The sequence below is a fragment of the Caretta caretta genome, chromosome 12 (genome assembly GCF_965140235.1).
Source record: "Caretta caretta isolate rCarCar2 chromosome 12, rCarCar1.hap1, whole genome shotgun sequence".
Lineage (NCBI taxonomy): Eukaryota > Metazoa > Chordata > Testudines > Cheloniidae > Caretta > Caretta caretta.
The window spans coordinates 25,517,184-25,542,969 of NC_134217.1; the positions used below are offsets into that span (position 1 = coordinate 25,517,184).

At 41.0% G+C, this 25,786-nt stretch overlaps 1 protein-coding gene across 1 annotated transcript in view; it reads left to right on the plus strand.

Annotated features, from left to right (window-relative positions):
* Nucleotides 1-758: 758 nt before the first annotated feature.
* Nucleotides 759-25,786, plus strand: part of GPI (glucose-6-phosphate isomerase) — a 28,054-nt gene continuing 3,026 nt past the window's right edge. The window contains exons 1-15 of the mRNA XM_048816401.2: nucleotides 759-943; nucleotides 6,259-6,349; nucleotides 7,711-7,779; nucleotides 11,543-11,662; nucleotides 14,339-14,422; nucleotides 14,518-14,664; nucleotides 16,734-16,805; nucleotides 17,990-18,034; nucleotides 19,080-19,133; nucleotides 20,602-20,662; nucleotides 21,801-21,844; nucleotides 22,151-22,303; nucleotides 23,069-23,198; nucleotides 23,606-23,682; nucleotides 25,120-25,248. Of these exons, the coding sequence (XP_048672358.1) occupies nucleotides 825-943; nucleotides 6,259-6,349; nucleotides 7,711-7,779; nucleotides 11,543-11,662; nucleotides 14,339-14,422; nucleotides 14,518-14,664; nucleotides 16,734-16,805; nucleotides 17,990-18,034; nucleotides 19,080-19,133; nucleotides 20,602-20,662; nucleotides 21,801-21,844; nucleotides 22,151-22,303; nucleotides 23,069-23,198; nucleotides 23,606-23,682; nucleotides 25,120-25,248 (1,395 nt within the window). The 5' untranslated portion in view covers nucleotides 759-824. The remainder of the gene's footprint in view (nucleotides 944-6,258; nucleotides 6,350-7,710; nucleotides 7,780-11,542; nucleotides 11,663-14,338; nucleotides 14,423-14,517; nucleotides 14,665-16,733; nucleotides 16,806-17,989; nucleotides 18,035-19,079; nucleotides 19,134-20,601; nucleotides 20,663-21,800; nucleotides 21,845-22,150; nucleotides 22,304-23,068; nucleotides 23,199-23,605; nucleotides 23,683-25,119; nucleotides 25,249-25,786) is intronic.

A 25,786-nucleotide genomic window follows, 5' to 3' on the forward strand; every position in this document is an offset into this window, starting at 1 on the left:
TGTCTCTGTGCACCCCCTCAGGGGGGATGGGGACAGTGGGTCTCCATGCACTGCATGGGGCGGGGGAAGCAGGTAGAGCCACCTCCACCCCGCAGGGGGCACGCAGAGACGTGCCAGCAGCCAGCCACAGAATGCAGGCAGGCAGCTTGCCTGCCTGAGCTCTGCCGCATCGCCGGCTGGGACTCAGGGGTAGGTTGTCAGATGAGATTTGTCCTGCATTTTGGGGGTGGGGGTGGGCTGTCATTGGGGGCGCCGTGCCACCGCACTGTTTCACGGTAAATCCGCCTCTGATCTAAAGATCCCAGTCCGAAGGGAGGTCCCACCTGGGCCAGGGTCTGAACAAACACCTCGCCTCTAGTCTCGTCCCCGCAGAGCTAAGTCTACTTCGATCCAAGGCAGAAGCCGCGCCAGAGAGAGAGAGAAGCAGGGAGAGGCCGCGCCTTGCGGGCTCGGTGACAGGCTGAAGCTCACACAGTCCGCAGGGCACGCAAGGCGCTCACGGTAACCTTTGGGTGCGCGGGATCCCGGATCGCACCTGCAGGGATGTGCCGGGGCGGCTGCGAACGGGAAAGGCGTTAGCCCGCCGCCCAAGGGAGCGCTGTGACGGCTCCAGCCCCTGCCCGGGCGGACCCCCGTCCACAGGCCAATCACGGCCACGGGGGCTGAGCCGCGTGTAAGCGGAGCCCAGACCCGGCGCGCTAAGAGGCCGGCCTGTGGGGGCCGGGCCGGGGCGGGGCCAGCACTGGAGGGGCGGGTCTGCCGTTATAAACCGCCGGTCCCCACCAGCGCCCGCTCTGCCCGCCGCATCGCCGCCCGCTAGCAGCATGGACCTCTCCAGCGACCCCGCCTTCAGGAAGCTCGCCGAGTGGTACAAGGCGAACGCCACCAAGCTCGTCCTGAGGCAACTCTTCGAGGCCGACAAGGACCGCTTCCAGAAATTCAGGTGGGCCCACTCAGCGGCACGACCCCGGCCCCCGGGGGGCGGCTGGGGCGCCGCCGGACCGGTCCCCTCCCTGGGCAGCGGGGCCGGGGCTGCTGCAGGGTCCTTCCCAGCCCCCGCTCCCAGAGCTGTAGGCGGCGGGGCCCGGCCCGGGCCGCGCAGCGCCGCCAGGGGCCCGCTCGCTCAGGGCCGCGGGGAGGCTTGGCGGAAGCCGTTTCCGGGCCCTGCCACCTGCCCGAGTAGGGCCGCAAGGGAGCGGAAGCCGCCTCGGGGCGCTGTCTCCGCACCAGTTGGCCCCAATGGCCTAGGTCCCCGCGGCCCGCCCGCCTGGGGAGTGCAGCGCGGAGGGGACGGGGCAGTCTCCCCCCAGAGCTGGTGGTGCTCTTCGGGCACGGCTCCAGCAGAGCCCCCTGGCTCGGCGGGCTGCCCGCCTGCCCTTGACTCCTCCTTGCGGCACGGTACGTGCCGGGAAGCACGGCGCGGGGCTGCGGCGGGGAGAGTGGCATTGTGGGTCCGTCGTGTCTCGGCCTCTCGCATCAGCCTGCTTCGTCATGGTGAGCCCCGCGACAAGGGCGCCGAACGGCCCCCGGAGCCAGCGGGGTGTCCGGGCTGGCCCTGAGCAGAGCCTAGTACTGCCCCCAGCACCTTTGGTGCCCCCCATAGTTACTCAGAGCACACCGCAAGAGCGATACGGGATTGTGACCCAGGAAGGGGAAGCACAAGGATAGGCACAGACCGTGTTTAACGCTGCTCAGCCTCTCTGTCGAATGGAGCCATGATTACCCTGGCTAGCAGGGGTGATTAGAATTCATTAACATACACATGTGCTAAATATTTAGTATTGAGCTTCTTCAGATCTCTGTAGATCATGGTGAGAAATAGACACCCTGAGCTTTTGCCTTTTGGTGTACAGATAATTTCCTGTCAGGCATCACTTGGGTGGGAGATTGATTTAATTGTGGGCATCATCTTGAAAAGGGGCTTCATGCTTTATGAACGGCTTAAGTATTTTAAAGAGTATGTTGAAGACCAAGATGTATTTCTCCACATTAGTGTCCAAGAAGAGCTTTCTTGCATGCCTACTTTCTCTATGCTGATGAAAGAATAGACTTTTTTAAATCCTCATTTCTGTGTAATGGTTGCACCTATGATCCTGGTAACAAGATTGTCACCTTGTACTTTAAAGTCTGTAAGTTTTTAAAACAAATATTCTAGTTTCTTTGTAGCAGAGAAAGTACATTCTGGCTTACAAGGTTTCCCTGGCTCTAATACAGCATTAGGGACTGAATTTGATAGTTTCTTTTTTTGTTGAGAGGAGGGCAGGGGTGTCTAGAGGTGTGACTACTTAAAATAAAGTTGAAATGAGATCAATAAAATATACATCCTTTTAAAATCCAGAACACCTATTGTTTCATTCCTTCTTTACATGCCTAATAGGATAGCATAGAATGTCTGTCCATGTTTGTTACATTCATACTCCTCCTTTGCTGCACACCTGCCTGAGAAAAGGTCACATTTGCAGTTTAGTTTGGCATACTTCATAGTTGGAGGCAAGTATGAACACTTCCCACAATGTCACATGAATTTGAACTCTTAAACAAAAAATGCATAAGTCTTTTGACAAATGCTGAGAGCAGTTAATCCATCACCTGGCTCATAGTTGACTGCTCCTTGAAATTCAATCTCTAGTTCTGGCAGGCTGACAGAAGGAGCAGATTCCAGAAGCATGGGTTATCCACTAAGAATACCCTACCACTAGCTGTGGAGGGTTCAGCACCAAAACTGCTGGCAGCAGCATAACCCCAGCAAATCATAACTACGTGGAGGTTGCAGACTGAGTCGAGCTTTTCTGAAGCAAATAGCCAGTGCAGCGTATGCAGTGCTGGTATGTGTTCATAACCGCTTGCCCCACTCAGAAAAGACTACTACATTTTGCACCAGCTGAAGTTTGAGTGCTTCTCAAAGATAGCCCTAAGTAGAGTGCATTGCTGTAATATAGCTTGGCGATTACAAAGACATAAATGACTGTAGTAAGGTATACATCAGAAAAGAACAGAGAGCCTCTTGGCTAACTATTAGTGTGTATGGGTCGGAAAGCATTACAAGTCGCCTGGGAATTTGAGCAATGATGGATTCAAGGTTCCAAATGGCTTCTTTATATTTAACATTGTAGGGGGGGGGAGACCAATATTCTGTATGGTACCATGGTAATGGCTTTACAAGAAACTGTTACATCACTTAAGTGTGGACGTGGCTTATGTGACAAGTCATTGTTTTCATGTGGGTAGCACCATCTAATAAATGCTGCATTGCAAAATGTGCACTGTAGCAGAACATTATTGATCTGTAGGGTTTTTTGGATTTCTTCTAAGAGTCACATACTCTTAAGTAGGTTTAAAATAAAATTACATTATATCCCTTCATACTCCAGATGAGGTGTGGGTGGTAGTTAGATTTGTTGTGGTAGCCCGCAGCAGCTACAATGATCCAATCGTCTCTTATATAAAAGATAAATTTGGGAAGTTCCCCTTCATTCGTCTGAACAGGGAAAGCATTATGAATGACTAGTTTCAAAGAATTTCTCCATTTTTAGTAACTAAAATCTTTGTCTGGGATACTTAATTTTCTAGGTCTAAGGTTGATTCTCCCTCCCCCCATGAATAAATAAAATACTTCTGTAGAATACAGGGAGCCCAAGTTTCAAGGATGTGAAGTTAAGTTTACCATACATTGACTAGAATATAGTCTCTGTTGCAACTTCCTTGTGCTTAATTGTAGTCTGAGATTGTTCTTAGAATTCCTTTAAATCATGAAAAATCTATTGATATACAAAAGGGCATGATATTTTGTTAGTAAAGTAGGTTCAAACTTTGGGTGCATAAAGCAATTTAGTATCAAATTAAAAATGTGACAAACCTATATAAAATGTACCTTCTTAAAGAGCTTGTCTCAACAGGTTTTATACTACTTTAGCTCAATCTGTTTAGAACTGTACATCCCCTAATGTGGATGTAGTTAAATGATTAGAAGGTATCTATACAAATATAGCAAGCTTCACCTGTATAAAGGTGTTTATAGCAAGCTATATTGGTGTAAGCACCTTTATACCAGGATAACTGCAGCCACACTAGGGATTGTATATCTAAAAGTGTAGAGGAAAAACCAGCCAGAGACTCCAGTTGGTAGGAGTAGCTGTAGCAGCAGCAGCAGGGACCTTTCAGACATGCAGAGAACTTTCTACAGTTTTGACGGGACTTTCTCTGCCCTGTGCTGACTGGCTGCTTTCTCTAACCTTCTCCCTCACGATTGCATCACCTCAGCTTAACCCACACCTGCCCCTCTTACTCTGTTCTCCCCTTGCCCATATTCCTCTCCCCACTTCCCTTCAATGTTTCCTCTCCTTTCACTTTCTTTCCATTTAGCTGATCCACTCCAACTTACTTCCCCCACCAAAATAAAATGTGAAGCTAATGACACTTGCTGCCATCGCATTGTTCACTTTGCTTGTGTGTTATACCCTTCCCCCACTCTGTCTTGTCAATTTAGATTGTAAGCGCTTTGGGGCATGATCTGTCTATTACTGTATTTATACAGTGCCTAGTAAATGGGGCCCCATTCTTTGCTGGCCCTTAGAACAGATGCAGTTATTACTTTTAGTGCCTAAGTAACACCTCCTAACCAAAATAGTTGATAGTTTTGCAGTACAAAAACTGTGGTGACCAGGCCCAAGAGTTAAGCATACTTAACCTGAGGAAACTGGAAACCTAGACCCAGCATTAGAAAAGTATATAAAGTGTGGTAGAACAGGCTGATCAGACTGTAGTATGTTGTATTGCTACAATTCTTTTTCTACTTCAGTCTTACTATCTGCTTTTCTGATGCCTGCCTGATCTTCTCTTTGATGGTATCCTAAAGCTTTTTGCCAAAATATCTTCCTTTCCTCATTCAAATCTGTACAGTAATCTTAGTTCTGATAGGATTAGGGGGAGAAAGAAACAAAAAATACTAAATTATTGGACCCAGATGTACATGCCTGATTGAGTTACTGATGTTACAATAATAACCTTAGTCCTGCATCTCCCCATCTTGCTCCACCCTCCCTGTTTATGGCCCTTGCTTGTTGTGTCACATCACATTTATTTGGGCTAGGGGCTATGTCTTAATTTGCTCTTGTTAGATTCCTAGCATAGCTGTGTACTCCAAAATAGTATATAAATTGTGTTCAGACACTGGGGAAAGGAAAGCTTGCTGCAGAAAGACACAGGAGATAATAGTGAACAATGTAGATTTTGATCCTGAGAGGTGTTGAGTACCTGCAGCTTCCATTGACTTCAATGGGATTTGTGGGTGCGCAGCACCTGGAGCAAAAGAAAAATAGCATAGCATAGGGAAGCAAGATTCCTTGGGTAGAAACACTGTTTGCTAGTGTTGGAATGAGTAATAGGAAACAGTTTTATGAGTTTTCCCCCTACACAGGAGAAGTGTGCTGTAAAAGTAGTACCCAGTGCAAAGAAAATTAGGATGTATATGACTGGAGGATTCTGTTGCTTTGGATGGGGTATGGAATAATTTGGGGTATGGAATAATTAGCGCTTCCTACTACAGCAAGGGGCTAATAAAGTAGTCCATTTTCCAAGAAGACTAAATGCATGGCAATACATGACTTGTCTTGGTGCTACTTCTAATAAACACGTCTTCATGTTGCAGCCTTCAACAGATCTAAGGCTAAAAATGCTGATCTTCTGAGATTTAGACTATATTCTTCAAACAAGGGTTAGTTAAGTAATTTGGAGCACTCCGCTGGACAGTGAGGATTAGATTACACAACTCACAAATGAGATTAATACTGAATGGAGCAGAGTGCATTTTTTTTATACTTGGGATTGTATTAGTTAGTTGTCGTGTGTGTGTGTGTTTTGTTTTTGTTGTTGAGCAGGCTTGCTTTTGTCACACTTTGCTGCTGGAATGAATATGAATCCTTGACTTGATTTTTTTTTTTTCATCTTGTTGTTTTTATTGAAATGATTGGCCTAAATGTCAATATGATTGTTTCTAACACTGTTTAATAGACTTCATTCTATTTAAACTCTCCAAGGAGAAAATGGACGCTATATTTGGAAAATTATAGTCCAATTAAACTGTTTAGTATCTAGTAAATCCTCTTATGAAATGTGTTTGGGCAAAACTGTCCCTTTGGCTGTTCTTATTAGCTTTTGTAGATTTGGGGTCCAAATTATTTGGGTAATCTCTCTTACTTGCATGCATAAAATAATATCTCTGTAGGAACTTGCAATTTAACAAACCATCTCTGTTGGCAGTGTGACTCTGAATACTGATCATGGGGATATCTTGGTGGATTATTCGAAGAACCTTGTTACAGAAGAGGTCATGAAGATGCTGATAGAACTGGTAATTCCTTATGTTCACCCTGATCTATCGAAAGATGAAAATAAGTTGTAGAAAAATGCAGAGCTAAATCCTTCCTGGCACAGTTGGTTCTAGCACAGGACATAAAAGTCAAGATTATCAAGAGTATTTGGGTGCCTATTGGGAGTTGGGAAAACTTCAGCCCAGCTCTCAAGAGTAGATAGTTTCCTCTCTTCACAAGGATTTGTAGACATCAAGCCCATGAAACCTGCAGACCATCCTAGGGATAGCTTCACAGCTTTGCTTTCTGGCCCCAAGGCAACGTGACTCTGTAAGGAGCTATTCTACCAAAGCCTCCTCACTGACCATGAGCCCCACGTCGCTACCCACCTCAGGAGGGGTTTGGCTGTGCAGCAGAGCAACCAACAGAAGATAATACTGATGTCTGCATTAATACAAGTTGGGACTCCTCATGGAATTGAGAATGGGAAGATTATGCCATGAAAGATGACTGTTATCTGCTCCCTAGCTGCAGAGCACTGGCAGAGGGCTTTTGTACAGTCTAGTGGGGGAGTATATCTGAGAGCTGCCTCAAATCACCACCACAGCCCAATCTGTGTCTACATGCTGGCATTAACCATATAACAATTGGGCCATTCCGATGTAATGAAATATCAGTTTGTGGAGCCAAAAATGTTTCTCCTGTCAATCAGATGCTCTTAAAGATCAGTGCAGGTCTCTTAAAGAACAACAAACTTTGTTTACATTATATATAAAAAAAGAACCAAACTAAATTAGTACAAGTGTCAAGTCCTTAACAGAATTATATCCGCAGTTTAAAAGTGATGCATGAAACATCCTTTGTTGCTTAAATAGTCATCTGAAAGCTTCAGGACTGTCATTTCTGAAAAGATTTGCCTGGATAACCTCAGTTCAGTGTGGTGATCAGGTTTACCATTCTCCCTGGCTACTTAGTTAGATGAAAGACCAAGACAGTCTTGTATCTGTGATGCATCATATTTGGAAGTACTAACAGAAATTTGGACCTGCAGGAAAAAATTACTTTCAATCACTTTTCTGTTTATTAAAATAAATAAATAGGCTATTGACTGGTGTATTGTTGATAACAAGATGAAACGAGTAATTTTAAAAAGTTGAGATTGTCGTGTCAGTTTCACCTATACCACTCTCCCTTCAGTGAACAAACACCCTCTAACCAATTTCCTTTAAAATAGGAGAAAGAACTCTTACAGTTGTAAACTACTGGCAGATAATATAACTCTTGTAGCCAGTTAGTTTTTATGGAAGAAATTGTCTTTCTGATGCAGTTGGGCCTATCTGGGAGGGGTTAGTTTCTTCTTCCCTTAAGTGAATGATATAATTTTTTTTTTTACCCTTCTCAGGCAAAGTCAAGGGGTGTCGAAAATGCTAGGGAGCAAATGTTCACTGGAGAGAAGATCAACTTCACTGAGGTAAGGTTTATTTCTGTCTGTGGCTATATCGCCTAGGTCAGTAGCTCTCAACCTTTCCAGACTACTGTACCCCTTTCAGGAGTCTGATTTGTCTTGTGTACCCCCAAGTTACACCACTTAAAAACTACTTGCTTACAAAATCAGACCTAAAAATATAGAAGTGTCACAGCACACTATTACTGAAAAATTGTTTACTTCCTCATTTTTACCATATAACTATAAAATAAATCAACTGGAATATAAATATTGTACTTACATTTCAGTGTGTGGTGTATATAGATCAGTATAAACAAGTCATTGTATGAAATTTTAGTTTGCACTGACTGCACTAGTGCTTTTTATATAGCCTCTTGTAAAACTAGGCAAATATCTAGATGATTTGATGTACCTGCTGGAAGGCCTCTGCATACCCTCAGGGGTATACATTCCCTGGTTGAGAACCACTGACCTAGGTTATGCATATTTATGCTGGAGGGGTGTGGGGCTGGAAATTACTACCACATGGCTACTTATGGGCATTGAACTATTAAATGTGGTGATAGTATTTATTTCTTTGCTCATGTTCATCACACCATACACACAGGCTCTGAGGAGAAGACAAAAACAAGTAGTGACATCAATGGCAACTGAGGTGGGGTGGAGAGCTGGAGACCAGCCTTACAGTTTACTGGGCCCCAAGCTGCTGGAAGTGGAGGAAACTGGACCAGAAATGGTTTCCCACACTGGCCTGGTTCTAAAGGCATTCTGCTGGAGAATGGAGATGGGACCAACTGATGAATTACAGAGCTCATACCCTGCCCCATGTCAGATATTAGATGCAAGGGGACACTTTCTTTGTTTCTGCTTAAGACTAGTCGTGGTAAAGCTTGGCAAATGACACAAGAACTTCTAGTAAGAACTGTGTAACAACTTCTGCTTTGTGCTGTTGAGGATACTTGTCCGTGGCAGTTATAAACCCAGTTTTTTGGGAACTAGCCACCTATTGCATCAAGAGAACAAAGACCTTCCCTTTTTTCTAAGTGTGAAAGTGATCACTGTATCCAGGCTCATTAGAACACACTGTTGCTCAAAGTTGGTGGTGTGCTGCATAGGACTTTAGTTAGGTTGGATAAAACAAATTAAGTAGCTACTCATGGTGGTGTTTTGTTTTGTTTTTAAATTGAGAATGGAAGAAAATCTGATCTACAAAGTAGCTCAACCAAGAGGGTTATCTTAAATATTAAAGTTCCTTTCACATTTTAGAGCTTTTCTGATGGAAGTTATTTGCTTGTGTTCATTCTCTGTGAACTTGCAGAGACACTATTAAACACTTTGCTTCGAAGAGCTCAGCAGTTGTATTATATTTTGCTTGTGAGTATTGAGTGTTTGTAGAGGTGTTTTGTCATGTCCAGATAAAGCAGCTTTGGAAAGGCAGTTTTTCCTCCCTTTCTGTATTAATCCATTGCCCTTAATTGTTTTACTTTTGTCCTTTTTTAGCTCCAGCTAAGGCTTTGCCTGCCCTTTTTTTTTAATATTAAAGGCAAGCAGTTAAAACTTCAGTGGCTAGAATGACTACAGACCATTTTAAAACCTAACTCTTCAGAAAGCTGAAGTCTGTGTTTGGACCCAGAAATAGGAATTTAGCCAGTTTGTACTTGCAATTGCATATGTGCAGACCTCGTATTTCAACTGTCTGAAAATTGGGTCTTTGTGCCCATCAAACCTTTTCTTTGAATTCTGACCAGTAATTCAGAAATGATGCTTGGGAGAGTTCACTGGTCCAAGTTCAGAATGAAATTACTATTTTTCTCCTTCAGAGTTTCAAAGTCATTGTGATTGTTCATCCCTCCCATGTGCAGTCATGCAGCCCCAGGTGGGAGCACCCTGCTTTCAAAGATTATTTTGGCTGAGCAGGGGACAGCTCTGCCCCATTCAGCTCTTGATTTTTATTAACTATCTAGGGATTGGTGTGAGGGGTGGGTGTTGAGGTTCTGCCTCCCTCGGAGGCTCAATTTGGCATAAGGAGCCTGTGGCTTATCACAAGGTAGTCCATTTTGACTACTCCTTATGAGGTTGCTCTCTTCCCTGCCTTGGAACAATATACCAGTCAAGATAAGTGTTCACCAGAGAACTATATTCTGAGGTAACATTATTTTAGAGGAGTGGACTTGGTTCCCTGCTTGGCCTCCAGTACTTATGCCCTACTTCAAGGGCTGCTATGGTAAGAGGTAGTAATGCAAAACACTTTGAGTCCAGGAACACTTGCATTTATCAGACTCCTAGGTCTCCTTTATAGTTGGCAGAACTATATCAGATGGGTGACCTGGAACAGATCTGTGTTTAATTTACACTCTATCTGGCCAAGCAGAACATCATGTCAAATCTTTTAAGTAATCAGAACACTTCTGATTTTAAAAGGGATACCATCAAACAGAAATATTTAACATGTCCAAAGCAATAAAGATTCAGAATTGACTTGTACTCTAATTTAGAGAATGTTCTAAATCTAAACAAGCTGACCACATTTAAGGTTGATCTATATTTTGATGCTGGAGGTCTTGTCTGCCTGGTGTGCATGTATGCAAAAGTCCTATTTAGTGCACCCATGCATAGCAATGTCATGTGTACATCCCAAATGAGTGTTAACTTGGATGGTAAGCTACTGTTTAGTGGTCACTGCACCAGAAATAAATCTCTTCAAATGCAGTATTTATCAATTTGAAAAGTTTTAAGATAAAAATAAGTAGAAATCAGTTCAAGTACTAATATATTTGATTCCATGGCGAAGAATGACCAGGACCATCCTTCATCCTCAATTTAAAAACAGGGTGCATCTTCATAACTGTAGCTCAGGAGGCTCCTGAGTCTTCTGACCCAGCAGCCACCAAAGCTCTCTTAGATTGGTTTTAGTACTGTAATTTAACCCATAAACTTTGGCAGTTCATATCTTCCTTGTTGGCTTTGCCTCACTGACCAGGTGAATTGTTTAACTGTAAATCCTCCATCCTAGATTACAGCAGCAACAAACTCATCATTGCAGATGAAGACTCAAATTCTGGCTTCTGATATAAGCAGGGTGTGGTGCATCTGAGATTAGAATTTGGCACTACTCTAGAATTCTAACATATCACACGAGTATTTGGGGGCCTTTCTCTGTTAAGCATGTTCTTCTATTCCACTGCTATCAATTTCCCTGTCACGTGGCTGCTACTTATATATGCTTATTTATCTTTTCCTGTATATTGTATTTTCCTGTTACTGCTGTAGTCATTGAGAAACTGCTAAAGTACATAACTCCCTTGAGTTATTGACTACAACTAGGAGTTGATCATAAAACTATCTTCAATCCTGAAGACCATAATCTCTGCTTAATGCAGAAGTATGAATTGCAAATGCATTAAAATTCTTTATCAAAAGATCAAGCTTTTAACTACAACTTCAAATTCATTATCTCTCATTGCAATCTATTAATGTTTGCCTAATATGCATACTACATACTTTTCTAGTTTTGGACAGTTTTTTGGACCGTTTTCCACCAACTCTGTCAAATCTGATCAGGTGCTTAGATACCACAGTGAGCATGTTAGAAATAGTGAGAGAGAGATGCAGGCTAGTAGTCGTAGAAGACTTTCAAGTTAATAGTCTGAGAGGTCCTTAGATAGGCAGGCTTCAGAGCCTTTAATGTTATATTGCTGCCTTCTGGGTGCTGTTTTGTGTATCTACACTGCCAAACTGCCTCAGTTAATATTTTATGATGTTTGTCTCCCATGCTGCCTTGTTTCAGAATCGGGCTGTGCTTCATATTGCCCTGAGGAATCGCTCCAATGTTCCAATATTAGTGGATGGCAAAGATGTAGTCCCAGAAGTTAACAAGGTGTTGGACAAGATGAAGCACTTCTGTCAGGTATAAAATCCTTAGTTGATTGATTTGATCTGTGTACTTTGCATCAGTGTTCTGTTGCACTTATAATATGAACTACTACAGTACCTAACAAGTCTAAATGAGGGACAGTAGTAGCTGCATGAACAAAATGGATCCATATCTGTACGTGTCTTCCAGGAATGGTTACTTTTTCTGAACAAGACTTGCTAGAAAAACACTTTCCTGAGTTTGCATTTAAACTGTTTTGTTTACAATAATATTTTATCCTCCTTCATAACTTGTGAGTTCCAATTATATAAATATTGGGCACAAATGGCAGTTAGGCACCAAACACCTAATGACTTCTCCCTTCCCTTACTAATTTCTTAATCACTTGGTCGTATCTCATTTACTGTAGAAATGTTTGTCTAGAAGGAACTTCCCCCTTAAAGTCATTATTTGCTAACATGAGTGCAGTCAGGAGGCTCCCAGCTCACTTGTCACTTGACAGGTGCTCCAACAATTCTACAGTGTATTGTAGAAGGTGTCTTGGACTCTTTCCATGGTCTCTTCTAATCACACAGCCATTTTCCTGGAGCATCTTGGCCTTTCATAAGGTATATGTAAGAGTCAACTCTATTTGTTTGCAACTTAACAGTGTAAGAATTCTTTGGTATGCTCCCTGGCTAGTCTAAACCATACATCTTCTACTCTCAAATCATAAATGACTATTTGTCTTTGGTTTAGTACAGCACAACATTTAAAATGTAGATGTCTATCAAACTAGTTCTAGACACTCACTTTTGTAGTGACAATCTTTAAGAACAGTTGGCTAGGAACAAACATGGAAAACAAAGTGGGTGTTAGCTTAAGATTTGGATGCATTTCATATGCCTGAATGCCAAACTCAGATGCTTGATGAGGGTTGATCAATATACACTGTTCTAGGTATCTTAAACACATCAGTGAGGTTCAGAGATGATGATGGGGTAAACCTTTGTTCATGAAGCTGTCATTGTAAATCCTGCCCAGATGGTCATGACCAAAAGTTACCCTGGCCTGATGACTGCTGGGTGGCCTATGTGAAATGAGTTGGGAATAGATCCAGCTCCCAGTGGAGAAGTGCCCAAACCAAAATAACTGACACTAATTGGCACCTTTTGTTGGCAGCCTCAGCCCACAATTAAGAACTGAATGGGCTGTAGAAGCTCAGTCTTTTATCCCTTATAAGGTCTCCTTCCTGGGCAGGATTAAAATGTACTGGTGGTATAGTGTGAGGAAGCGTCTATTGCTGCCTATGCCATACCTCTTTTGCAGATATGGACTTCAATCTTCAGAGCTAGCAATTGGGCACTTCGCATGCAGACCAGAGCCCCTCTGAGTGACCAAAATAATCATGTTTAAACATCATTTTAATCTTCCTTGTAGTGGTGGAAACTAAAGGATGCTTGATTTAGTCTTCTCTATGAAGGCAAAAAATATGGTTCCTTAACATGGTTTTAAGAGGCTATGGTTTAAGTGGTGGCTCTTTTTTTTTTTAAAGTAGCCTGTAGCTGAGATTGCTATAAATTGTTACTTAACTTGGTACTGCTATAAATTGTTACTTAACTTGGTACGTCTACAAGTTTTTCTTCAGTAGAGCATCATCTTCACAAAGCATGTCTGGGGAGAAAGTATTAGAATAATTGGAGCTCCGATGATTAATCTGATTGCAGAAAAGAAATAGCTTTAGAATTGGGTTTCATTTTCCGCTCTCCCTGGTAGTGGATGTTGCTCATGTTTGCAAGCTTTGCTCTGTGCAATGAGTGGGATTAATGCACAGGTGGTCAATGATGGGCAAACGAAGGTTGCTATTTTGGTGGTATACCAGTTTGACAGCTTTTATTCAAAACTTTCAGTAGCTGGCAGACCGAGTAGGGCTGAAGCACAGAACTGATTCTCTTAATAGAAGACCTGTGTACAATGGAAAACCTTTGAATATTTTGTTTAGACATAAATCTTGTATACACATGACACTTTTTAGAACCAGTGTTCTATTATATCTAGCAAAACCTACTTACTTTAATTAGAGGCCCAGTGCAGAACTTCAGATCCAAACTCCTCTGAATTTAAGTTCAAATGCAAACCAGAATTTAATAGCTTAGAATCCTCTTGTTATTATATAGATTTTTAATTTGAGTTGCTCCTTTGATGTTCCTCCTCTTTAACATTCATAATTATTGTAATTGCCATGATGGAACACAGAAGTCTTATATTCTGTTCTTGTAGACTTAGGCACTGGTATTAGTATGCAGTACTTCGGCTGTGGTATGAGGAAATCATTGGCCTATATGAAGCTTTACGTTTGTAAAGTAACGTTTGTCACTGCTCTATAGTAAGGGTCCTATTCAGTCTTGTGAAAAATATGTGCTGCTCCAGTTGGAGTTGAGTAAGGGGAGTATGTGCATATGTAAAGGCTGACCTTTGCCCTTTATAAGTTAGTATATTTGTGTCCACAATGATAGTCTTTTTTAATAAAAACTCTAAATCCTTTTTTGTTTTTATGGATTTACTTTTTAGCTGTGCATTTGGTTCTTAGTATTTCCTTGTTTAAAAGGAAAACCTTTTGGGAGAATCTCCTAGGAGTATTTGTGACCTTAATCTAGACATAAATGATGGTCTTGATATTGTAGTCATTGTAACTTAACCTTAATTAATATCTGTGTATTTAAACTGCAGAAAGTTCGTAGTGGAGAATGGAAAGGCTACACTGGAAAGGCAATTACCGATGTGGTCAATATTGGGATTGGTGGCTCAGATTTGGTAAGCTCTCAAGTACTGACTCCTGCATAACGTTTTGTGACTTGTGCGCGTGTGCAGCGAAGATTTTACAACCTAACTATATTGATTCTTTCCAGGGCCCCGTTATGGTGACTGAAGCCCTGAAACCATATTCCAAGGGAGGCCCTCGTGTCTGGTTTGTATCCAACATTGATGGTACTCATATAGCCAAAACCGTGGCTGAGCTTAATCCTGAGACAACACTCTTCATCATTGCATCTAAGGTATAGAAAATATTAACACTAGCAGGTGACTGTCTCAACTTGTAAATAGTCAGAATGGAGATCACTCAAAATGTATAAAAATTGCAGCAAGGGAGGTGTAGGTTGGACATTAGGAAAAACTTCCTAACTGTCATGGTAGTTAAACACTGGAATAAATTGCCTAGAGAGGTTGTGGAATCTGTAATTGGAGGTTAAGAGCAGGTTAGACAGGCACCTGCCAGGGATGGTAGATAATACTTGGTCCTGCCTTGAGTGCAAGGGGCTGAACTAGAAGACCTCTTGAGGTCCCTTCCTGTTCTACAATTCTATGAAAATATTAACTTCTCCAGATGTTTAAATGAATGGGATGTGTCCAAAAACAATGCTTAATTGAGCCATACCCAAAAAGTCTTGTCTCAGTGTCCAATATCCCATAAATGGAATTTGTGATCCCATGTGGCTAGTTCTTTTAAAATTCAAGATCAGGTTTAACATTTTGCAATATCTTTGCTGCATTTTTCCTATTTGTTAGAACCTAGTTTTACCCAATTGTATATTTTTGGTTCTTGATGATAATAGATCCTACACAAAGTACGGTACACTTAAAGATCTTCTTTAAGCAGCTACTGTGACCAATGTTACAGAATGCTATTCTATATTACTTTTTTGTATTGTGATAGTCCCTCAGAACCAGACCCCGCTGTGCTAAGCTCTATACGAACACAAAATGGACAAGTCTGGGCCCACAAAGAACTCAAAACGTTAAATTTCTTGATCACCGTAAACATTGTAGAAGCTACGAATTGCCAGCATAATATTTTGTCAATTTGTAAGCAATCTGTACAATTTCAGTTTTGCACTTCAACATAAACTTACTATAACTGCATTTCTAGAATGCTGCTTGAGGATGGCTTGCCTTAATTCATGAACATAATGGCTGGGAGGGTCTTGTCTTTATTTTGTGTTTTTGTTCCTTTTTGGGAATACTAACTAAAACATACTGGCTTCTGTCTTGCCTGAGGAAGTTGATGGAGACAAATTTCATAGTTGTATGACTAAGGTCCCTTCATTTCTAAAGCAGAACAGAACCCCATTGGTTTTAAAGGCACAATCCCTAACAAATTACCATGTGTGTAATGCTGACCTTGCTTTGCTTGTTTTGCTCATTATCTCAACTTGGCAGTAACACAGACCTTCAACTAAAATGTATGCAGTAAGAAGGAAACTTCAAAATGACCACTAGCATTGTTTTGTGCGTAATTGAGTTCAATCATCACGGTTCAAAAGCTCAAAATATTGCCAGATTGAAAGAGTAACAGTTCAGTTTATTTGCCAGATTGTAGTTAGATAATTGGATATGTTCGGAGGGGAACGAATGGTATTTTTTAAGTTTCTCAACAAATGCATGTTCTATAACAAAATAATTTCGGAGATGGATGGGAGTAAAATGAATGTAATGCTCATCCTTAAAGCTATATTGTGATGGTTGAGTAAATCAGAATGGCTGAAGCTAATCCTAGAAGAATTGCATGACTGACCTTGTTTTCACACTTCATAAAGCAGGAACTCTTATTTTCTTTAATCAGCAAAATGAAGTTATGGCAAGAGTGTTAACAGAAACTAAGTAGAATAAAGTGTCCCAAATGTGAGAGATGGGAACAAAAACAAATAGAGCTAACAATCTGTGTGGTTTTCCCAATTTAAGTTTTCAGTTAGAAGTCACCACTAGTCTTAAAGTGGAAATTGTAGTCCAAACAGTTTATGCCCTCCTTCAAATATCAATTACATCAGCTAAAACTGATGTACCTGCCAAAAAAAAATTCCTAAATATTCCTTGTGTCCTCAGCCCAATGTTAATGTGAAATTAGGTGTGCACCTAGAAATACCAATATCTGCATGCACAGTGGGTACATTCTTCCTTGAAATCAAGCTGCTGCTGTTATATAAATTTAGGGTTACTCTGCTCTGACTAGCTGGAACAATTGGATGTTTTGGTAGCCTAATCTTGTCTTGCATTCCTTAAACACATACAGACTTCATGTACTTTCTGTGAATGTGACTGTAGTAAAAGATCTTTTTCTACTGTGCAGACTTTCACCACCCAAGAAACTATTACCAATGCAGAAACAGCCAGAGAGTGGCTTCTTCTTTCTGCTAATGATGTAAGTATAATGTGCTTAAATTACATAACTGAACACATAACAGCCCTTCCCAGTGTCAGTTCTAAACAAGCTCTGGAGCAGAGCCAACTCCTGCCGAAACACATGCTGTACACGTTGGCAAATGTTGGATCTGTCACATTAAGATCAGAGATGCAACCACTAACTTTAATGGTAATGGAATTTAGTTTAATCAGTGATGAAGCCACTTAGGTGTTGAGACAAATGTTTGAGCTGCACCTAAAATCCTTTGTATAAAAGTACTTGAATAGATGTAGCCTGTATCTCAGATCCATCTTGTAATATGATACAACTTCCAGACTTCTGTGAGGTGGAGGAAACTTGGAGATGCTAGCCTCCATGGAATGGCCTGCCAGTCCTTTGCAAAACTTTCAAAGCTACACACAGTTATAGTTGAAGCAGTAGATGGAGGCTGCTGCAGCAGATGTCCGAACTGTGAATAGAGGTCTTCAGTTCATATTCTGGCATCTCACTCCTTCCTTCACCCTCCTACCACTCAGACTTTGAAATGCAAGTCGTTCCTTTTTTTTAATTAAAACTACCTCTAACCCACTCCCACTAGGGGAAACTATATTTACTTTTCAATATCAGGGTTTGAGAGCATTTCTCTTGTAAACTATTCCTATAACAATACCTCCCTGAGTCCTGAAATACTTAGCACCTCACTTAGAGATTCAGGTTGAATTTCAAGCCTGTCACTTGGGTTGATTCATTAAAGAACCAAGGCAAGGATTTCTGGCCTCCACTGACCTTTTGATGATTGCCAGGAGGATCTTTGTAACATATCAAACCCAGGCTGCTCCAAAACTTGGTCAGCAAGGGTTGATCTAGACAGACACCTTCAGCACCTTGTCCTGAAGGTTGAGTATGTTGCTCCAGGATATTTGCTATAAGAAGACTTAGACTATCTTTGAACCTTGCCTACATTTGGGTCAGACATGCTGCTGACTCTTATATCTGTATTCATGATAAAGTCAAGTTCACAGACAGAGCAAATATACATGAATAGTAACAGTCAACCATGTTTTCTTAATGCCAGCAGAAGCAAATATCAAAAGAACAGTCCTGATTGTGTCAACATGCATAAACCAGCTTTGTGGCTGATCAGCAATGCAAAATATTTAGCAGTGTTCTGTTTAACTAGTTTATATTTTATTTTATTAAAGCCTTCTGCTGTGGCCAAGCATTTTGTTGCCTTGTCTACCAATGGCGTAAGTATAACACTTTTTTTATTTAGACCTATGCTATAGGTTTTAAAAATGAACTTAATTAAAATCCAGTAAGGTGTGGAAATGTGTAGGTGTGAAAACAATACCTCATGCTTTAAGATCATCTTGCTCTTGGAAAGGGGGGAGTCTTACAATTTCATGTACAAGGGAAGAATTATTCCCAGTAGTGGATTATGGGAAAATGCAGTCTCCAAAGGGCCTTCAAGGGATGGCTTATTTAGGATGGGAAATATTGCTCAGAGCTGCTTTATATACTTCTACTTTTCTTTTAGATCAAATGTTGTAAAAAAACTGTACTCCATATCATTTTCTGATTTACAGTTCATATGGTTGCCCCATTATTAACAAAGGGTACCACTTCTTGCTTAACTAGTTATGTACTCCTGGGTAAGGTTCTGGTATTGAGTTTTAAACACCATTTAAATCTTTGGGCCGAGTTCTGCACTGATGAAAGTAAGCTGTTAGGTGTAAGTAGTGTAACACATAGTCTTGGTATTTGGTGGGTATGTAGAGTGAAAATTTGCAAGCATAAAGGGGCTGCAGTGTAAAAAACTACTGCAATGAGTAAGAACATCTATAATAAGATGAGAAAGGTCTGCATTTACCTCAAAGCCTTCTGCAAGTCTATTTTAAAGTTCCATTTTCCATTCTGACCCTGCTGCATGTAAACTATTAATTTTGAACAACACTGAATGCCATGTTGATTCATTACACTACTTCCCATTTACCAATTTTCTGATCCATTTACACCACTAAATTGAACTTCTTGTTTTTGGGACCGCTGACAGATGGTACATTGACCAGGAGGAACACAGGATCAATCATGGCTTATTTTCTGGTGGAGGCTTTAAACTTCTGACCCAGAATATGAAGTCAGGGAGATGTTTGTCTGTGTGTACTTTAGTTATATAGGGAATAATATCTTTAAGCTAACTATAACTTCAGCTACATAAGCATCCTGGAGTTGCTGTTTGACATCTGTGTTCTCTAATATGAATGTATTTACCCATTTTATTTTTTATTCTAGCCTAAAGTTAAAGACTTTGGAATTGACACTGAGAATATGTTTGAGTTTTGGGATGTAAGTAAATGTTTAACACCAAGCAATAGATGCTAACTGTTAGAATAACTTAACCTGCTTCAGAAAAGCCAAATTAAAAGGTCAATATCCTGTCCCCCCCCACACACCAAAAAAAATACTAAAACAAATCCACTAGTGCTTTAAGACAGTAATATGTTAGAATCCTAACCACAAATTGAGGGAACATGTCAAAGTAGTGAATATATATATATCAATCTTGGCCATTCAGTTTGTCTCCCTATCAAAGGTCAGAAGAGGAGCTTTCTGTATGCAGTGCTGTCTAGACAGCTGTTGAGTAACAGGAGATAGCTCATTGCTCCAAGTGTAGGTCTTACAAGTAGTTATTATAAGCTGTGACATTTGACTGTCACACTCTATATAATTTAGATCAGTAAAGGTCAGATATCAAAGAACCAGAATCTGATCTGATATTTAGTAACAGACACAAATTGTAAGTACAGTGGACCTTCATCTCAAACCTTGTGGAAAAAGTAATATATCTGAACTATGCCTGACATCATCAGACAGGTCAGTATATTGCTCCATGTTACATGCCTGACAGCATATTTAAAACTAGGTTTTAAAGGTTTCTTGTTGAAACCATGAAAGCTATTTAACATTCAGGTTGGTCTAACCCTTTATAACAAGGATTCTTGAACAGTTTCGTAGCCTGGCCCACTTGTCAGTGTGTGGCACACCACCTCTCCCATTTGTAATGCCTTCACATTGCTGTAGTTGACACAAGGATTTACTTACAAGCAAAAGTAACATTAGGACAGTAGTTAAGGCATATTTAGCTGTCTTTGATTCAGGTTAGCAGCTAGAAGTGAGGTAGAAGCTAGTACCAGGTGATTTGCCAGCTCACTGGACCACAAACTTTGATCTCACTGGCTGACAGCCTCCAAACACATGTTGCCTCCTAATGGGTGCACATAAAACATACCAAGCATATTCAGCAGTCGGATCACTGAATCACTCTAGAATTATTTTATGGAATGGCTTGTTTTCACTTCTGATATGTAAGATTTTTATTAAAGAAATACCTTTCTCTCTCCTTCCCTCTCCCCCCAAATATAACCAAACTGATGGCCCTTCATAGACAAGGGGGACAGTCCCACATTGCCAAAAAGTGATTCTGTAAAAATAAATGGAACTACATTTTGGTTTGAACACTTAAGGTAGCTTATTCTGCAACCCATAAAAAGTAAGGATCTTCTGTCTGTTCCACCAGTTAAACTAACCCATTCCCAGAAATGGTCTGGTATGGGTGTGCGGAACAAGGAAGGACACATCTCCATCCTGTATTAAAATAAAAACTTGTGTTCTGAAGAGCGAAAATGAATTTGGAAATTTCTATTTCCTATCCAAAGAGTGCAGTATGAGGAGTTAGTAAAACTTGTTGCCATATGTTTAAACACAGAATCCTCATGAAAAGTTACTGCTATCTAAAAAAATCTTGTATTTGCAGTGGGTTGGTGGCCGTTACTCATTGTGGTCAGCCATTGGTCTCTCCATTGCTCTGCATGTTGGTATGTATCCATATTATATAAAAATACTCTACATGGCTTGCATGATCAGCAGTGTGATTTACAACACATTGAATATGCTAAAATGATCTATAGTGAAATAGATAACTTGGCTCTTGGGATTTCAGTAGCACATCTCAACTTCTGAAATTGCACCCACAAATTTGCCTTTGACAAAATGGCCAACCGTGCATCTTGCTCACTTGCATGGTCAAAAATATTTTTGACTTCTGTTCAGTCAGTCATTTTTAATTTCATTTTCTAAATGAAAACTAAAATTTCCTGGACACTGAGAAGGCCATAAGGAAATAGTTACGGTGCTTTTGAGATTGAGTATTGGAGTTGCAGTATGTGAAAACTCCGTTGCTGTGTAAAACTAAATGGATTTCTTCCATTCTAACTAAGTCGCAGATAGGTAGTACCCTTCTACCTGCCTGAGCAACCCAAGTCTGCCTTTAAATAAATGTTGCTGGCCTACTGATTTAGCTGTTGATTTAGCTATTTGCTCTTGATCCAGTAGTCTGTACAGAGCTGCTTTTGTAGAGTTACTGCTTTTATCATCAGCTCCATTTCCTCCTCCTCCTCTTCAGAATTTTATACTGAAAAGGGACAGGTTTATCAATTAATGCTGTAGTGTAGTTTGGGGTGATTAGGGCACCAGTTCCTAATGTGCACTGGTGAGTGGTGCTGGTTAAGGACCATAATGATAGGACTGTATGTAAACCAAGCTAGGTAAATTTCTGATAAAGTTCTCCAATTTCTTTCTAGGGTGAACTATTTGTCTCAGTAATTCAGAGACTGATCAGAAAGCTATGCTGTAGAAATTCAGATACTGATAACAGATGCTGCCTCTGTGTACATTTCCCTTTGTTACTTATTCTCTCATTCAGTTTTCAGGCTAAGGTTAAAATATAAAAACTTGCTGAAGTTGAGCCCTGAAATTTTAAAGCCCAGACTTACTCAAACCCAACCTTGGGGGCACAGATAGAGCCAAAGTTATAAAAAGCTGCTTTCCAACTCAAAATTTCACTAATGAAAGGAAATCTTAGTGTATAAGAATCTAAGCTGTGTTGAGGACTTATTTTCCAAGGAAACCATGTGTAAGTTGTGATAGTTAAAATGCACACTTTGTTTTGGTTAGGTTTTGACAACTTTGAGAAACTGCTTGCAGGAGCCCACTGGATGGTGAGTATGCAAATACTTGTTAAATATTGTGTTCCTATTAACTTGGTACAATGTTGCTACTAAGACTGCTGGTGGTGACAGACTTTAATCAGTTGTGGAAAAGTACTGGTCTTCCCCAAGCTCCTTATTGTTTCCACTGCTTTGAAAAAACTCTGTTAGAGCTCACCCCTCCTTCCCAGTCTTAGATCAGTTTTTGTTGCCACTCTTCAATTTGGGAAACAATTGGACCAAACTCAGAACCTCTTATTCAAGGAAGTAAATTTCTTTGGTCACTGTAGTTTTCTTTCTTATCTCTTTCCTACATAGGACAACCACTTCCACACTGCTCCACTGGAAAACAATGTACCAGTTCTGCTGGCCATGCTGGGTGTCTGGTATATAAACTTTTATGGCTGCGAAACCCATGCGCTCCTGCCATATGATCAATACATGCACCGCTTTGCTGCTTACTTCCAGCAGGTAAGGCTCAGCTTGTACAGAAGGTTCTCTAAGTCTGTGCATAGATAGTTCACTGCCTTTTTTGAGGTCAGGTGCACTTTGCTTGTTAGCATAAAGCATCTCTTTTGATGGTGATCACTGGAGCATAATATAACAGGCCACTTCACCTGGAATCGTCCCTTAGAATATGTGCTAACTACTTATGCTAAACTATCTATTCCATGTAGTATTGAACTGTGTTAAAGTACAGTTGGGTTCAGACTATGGGGACAACAGCAAGTGCAGTAAGATCAGGCTTCCAGGGCTAGACATGGAAAAGCCTGAAAAGACATGAAAACCCAGACCTGGCAAAGAGCTCTGTGTAGCTTGAAAGCTTGTCTTTCACCAGCAGAAGTTTGGTCCAATAAAAAAAATATTGCCTCAACCATCTTGTCTTTTTAATATCCTGGGATTGACCCTCCTAAAACCACACTGCACACAATATAATGGCATTTTGGAGAGTTCTCAGGAAGATTACTATCTTGGTAACACAGTAATACAACTACTGGCTCTTCACAACCATCAATAGAGAGGCTCATAAAAACCCTGTCTCTCACAGATTTTGTTAGCATCCCAACCTTCCTGATGTCAACAAACCAAATTATCTTTTTCAATTTTAAAAAAGTTAGTAAACAGAGTTAAAGTAAATGGAGAAAGTTGTTACAGGCCTAATAGAAGACTCCGCAAGAACAACAAAAAAAACCTATAGGGTATATCTGATTAAACTTCTAACCTCATTGCTTGTAGGGTGACATGGAATCTAATGGGAAATACATCACCAAGAAAGGCACTCGTGTGGACTACAATACTGGCCCTATTGTGTGGGGTGAACCTGGAACTAATGGGCAGCATGCCTTTTATCAGCTCATCCATCAAGGTACAACTGTAAAACTGGTGACAGCTATGCAGAACACCTGGGTTTGGGAGGAAATTCTGAACAGCAGATGCTGCAGAGGTTGAAGAATTGATAGTCTTGAGGGCAGGGTATTGGCTAAATTGGCATAGGCTTCTTACTTACCATCAACCTATTATATTGTTAACCAGTGGCCTTAGAAGGCAACATGCTGTGGTGTTGCAGCAAAAGGATTTAGGATTTAGGACTAATATCTAAAGTAGAGCTGGTCAAGAATTTATGAAATATTTATTTTTTGGAAAACTTTTTGCTGCTGTTTTAGACTAGTTTAGAGTGGCTGAAATTTGTCAATTTACAGTTTTTTTAGGAAAACTTTTCCTGCTTGATTTTAATAAAGTATTCATGGATTTCTAACATTGTCTTCCCTGCAGGAACTCGTATAATCCCCTGCGATTTTCTAATCCCAGTCCAGACCCAAAATCCAATCAGAAACTGCTTGCATCACAAGGTAAAACTACTTGTGCTTGTTATCATTAGCAGCCATATTTCCTCTTACTACAGCTGAAGAGACTAGAGTTCATTCAACACAACAGTATTTCAGAATTCATATGTTTTAAACACTGGACCACATTTTTAATGTCTGAGACTGCCCCCTCAAGCAGGGTGTGGCAGAACAATCTGACCTGACGAAACAGAGGTTTTGTTCCTGCAGAACTTGCAACTCTCTAGTCTAGAGGCAGACAAAATGTGGCCTGTTGGAGGGGGGTGTATAGAATTACATTTAAAAATCAGGCTAAGTCTGCATATTGCGAGGAGTCAAATTTTCAAAGGAGATGATGGAACCTTTTCCTTAAGAGATGCTCCTGACCTCCAAGCTTTGCACATCCTTGGAAAATAATTCATAAAGATACCAACAGGCTATTTATCTTCTGAGCATTGTCTCCTATGAACCTGGACTGATTTATTAAAGGTTTAATCCATCCATTTATATTGGCTCACTTTTTAACATAACTATAAACTGACTTTTTTCCATTAACTTTCCCAGTGCAATGTGTAACTTTCCTAGTGCTACCCTTTTATTTCCAGCTTCGGAGGGGGAGGTTGTTAGTACTCCTCTTAAATTACACTCTAGATTCTTGTGACAGGATGTTAACACTGATTTCAGACAAATATAAATAACTTCTTTTTTTAAAAAAAAAAAAAAAAAAAGACGACCGAGCAATTTCACTCAGTCATTCCTAGGCATGTTAGAAATGATGTATTATGGTGACTGATAGGCACGGCCCAAAACAGAATGTGATCTCCACCCTGAAGTGCTTGCAAACTAGTCCATGTGATACAATGAGGAGGTAGCATGACTCTTAAAGGAGCGATGATGGGCAACTGCAATAAGAATATACATTTTATTCAGGTAGGGCTGGTATGTGGCAGGACATTAAGGTTTCTGTCTCAGTTCATGGATTTCTCAGCTGGCTAACTTTGTACAGGTCTTGAGGAGAGGCTAACTTGGTGTGTCATCTGATTAAGAACATCCCATGGATTGGGGGGTGTGGCATAGAAGAAAGTGCATAATCTTGTGAAAAGTGGATGAAAACACGAGGAGCGCTACAGAGGTAGATACAGTGCAGTGGTTATTGTGGTGGTTTCTGGGGGTGAAATCCTGGCCCCACTGAAGTATGATTTCACCCTGAATCTTTAAATTTTCTCCTTGTCATATATTCATGACACTGAGAAGCCTTCTGACTATACTCAGAGAAAGAAACCATATTTCTGTTGTACTATACCTGGTACCTCAGTTTTAGCTCTAAGTGACTTGCCTGACATTGTGCACCCTGGAATGGAATCCTGGTGCAGTACTGGGCTCTAAGCACTAGATAGAGAGGGAGCACTATTAACAAGGGCAGTAATTTGGCTAGCTTGTTAATATCTAACTTCTTCCCATTAGATCCTTCTGGCCAACTTTCTTGCTCAGACTGAAGCCTTGATGAAAGGAAAGACTGCTGATGAGGCTCGAAAAGAACTGCAGGCTACTGGGCTGAGTGGAGATCCTCTGGAGAAACTTCTTCCACATAAGGTATCAGTGTGGTGATAACTGTCATTCAAATTACACTGCTATGTTTTGGTGTCAGAAGCATTGTGTGTGTTGCAGACAATAGGTGGGTACTATAGAAATGTTTAAATATAGTAGGTTAGGAGAAATGAGGTGCCCTCTGGTGGCAGTTGGCTAGACATGAACAGCAGCAAGCTGCAAATGTTGAAGTTTTGGAGATTCAGTGACTGACTTGGGAGGTCTCACGATGGGGCAAATTCCTTTTTAAAAACCAAACTATGTCATTGTTGTGTTAACAGAACACTGCAACCTTGCAGCACTTCCCAGACAGTACAGGCTTTTCCATGTCTAGCCCTGGAAGCCTGATCTTACTGCACTTGCTGTCATCCCCATAGTCTGAACTTGTGCATGTAAGAGTCTGCTTGGGCCTAATTTTTAGGTCCAAACACGACCCAATCCCACATAACCCAAATCCAAGTGGGAAGAATTGTTTTCAACCTGACCCATGCCCATGAAGTCAGCACAGCGAGAGCTGTGCTACCATGCCCTGCTCCTATCATCT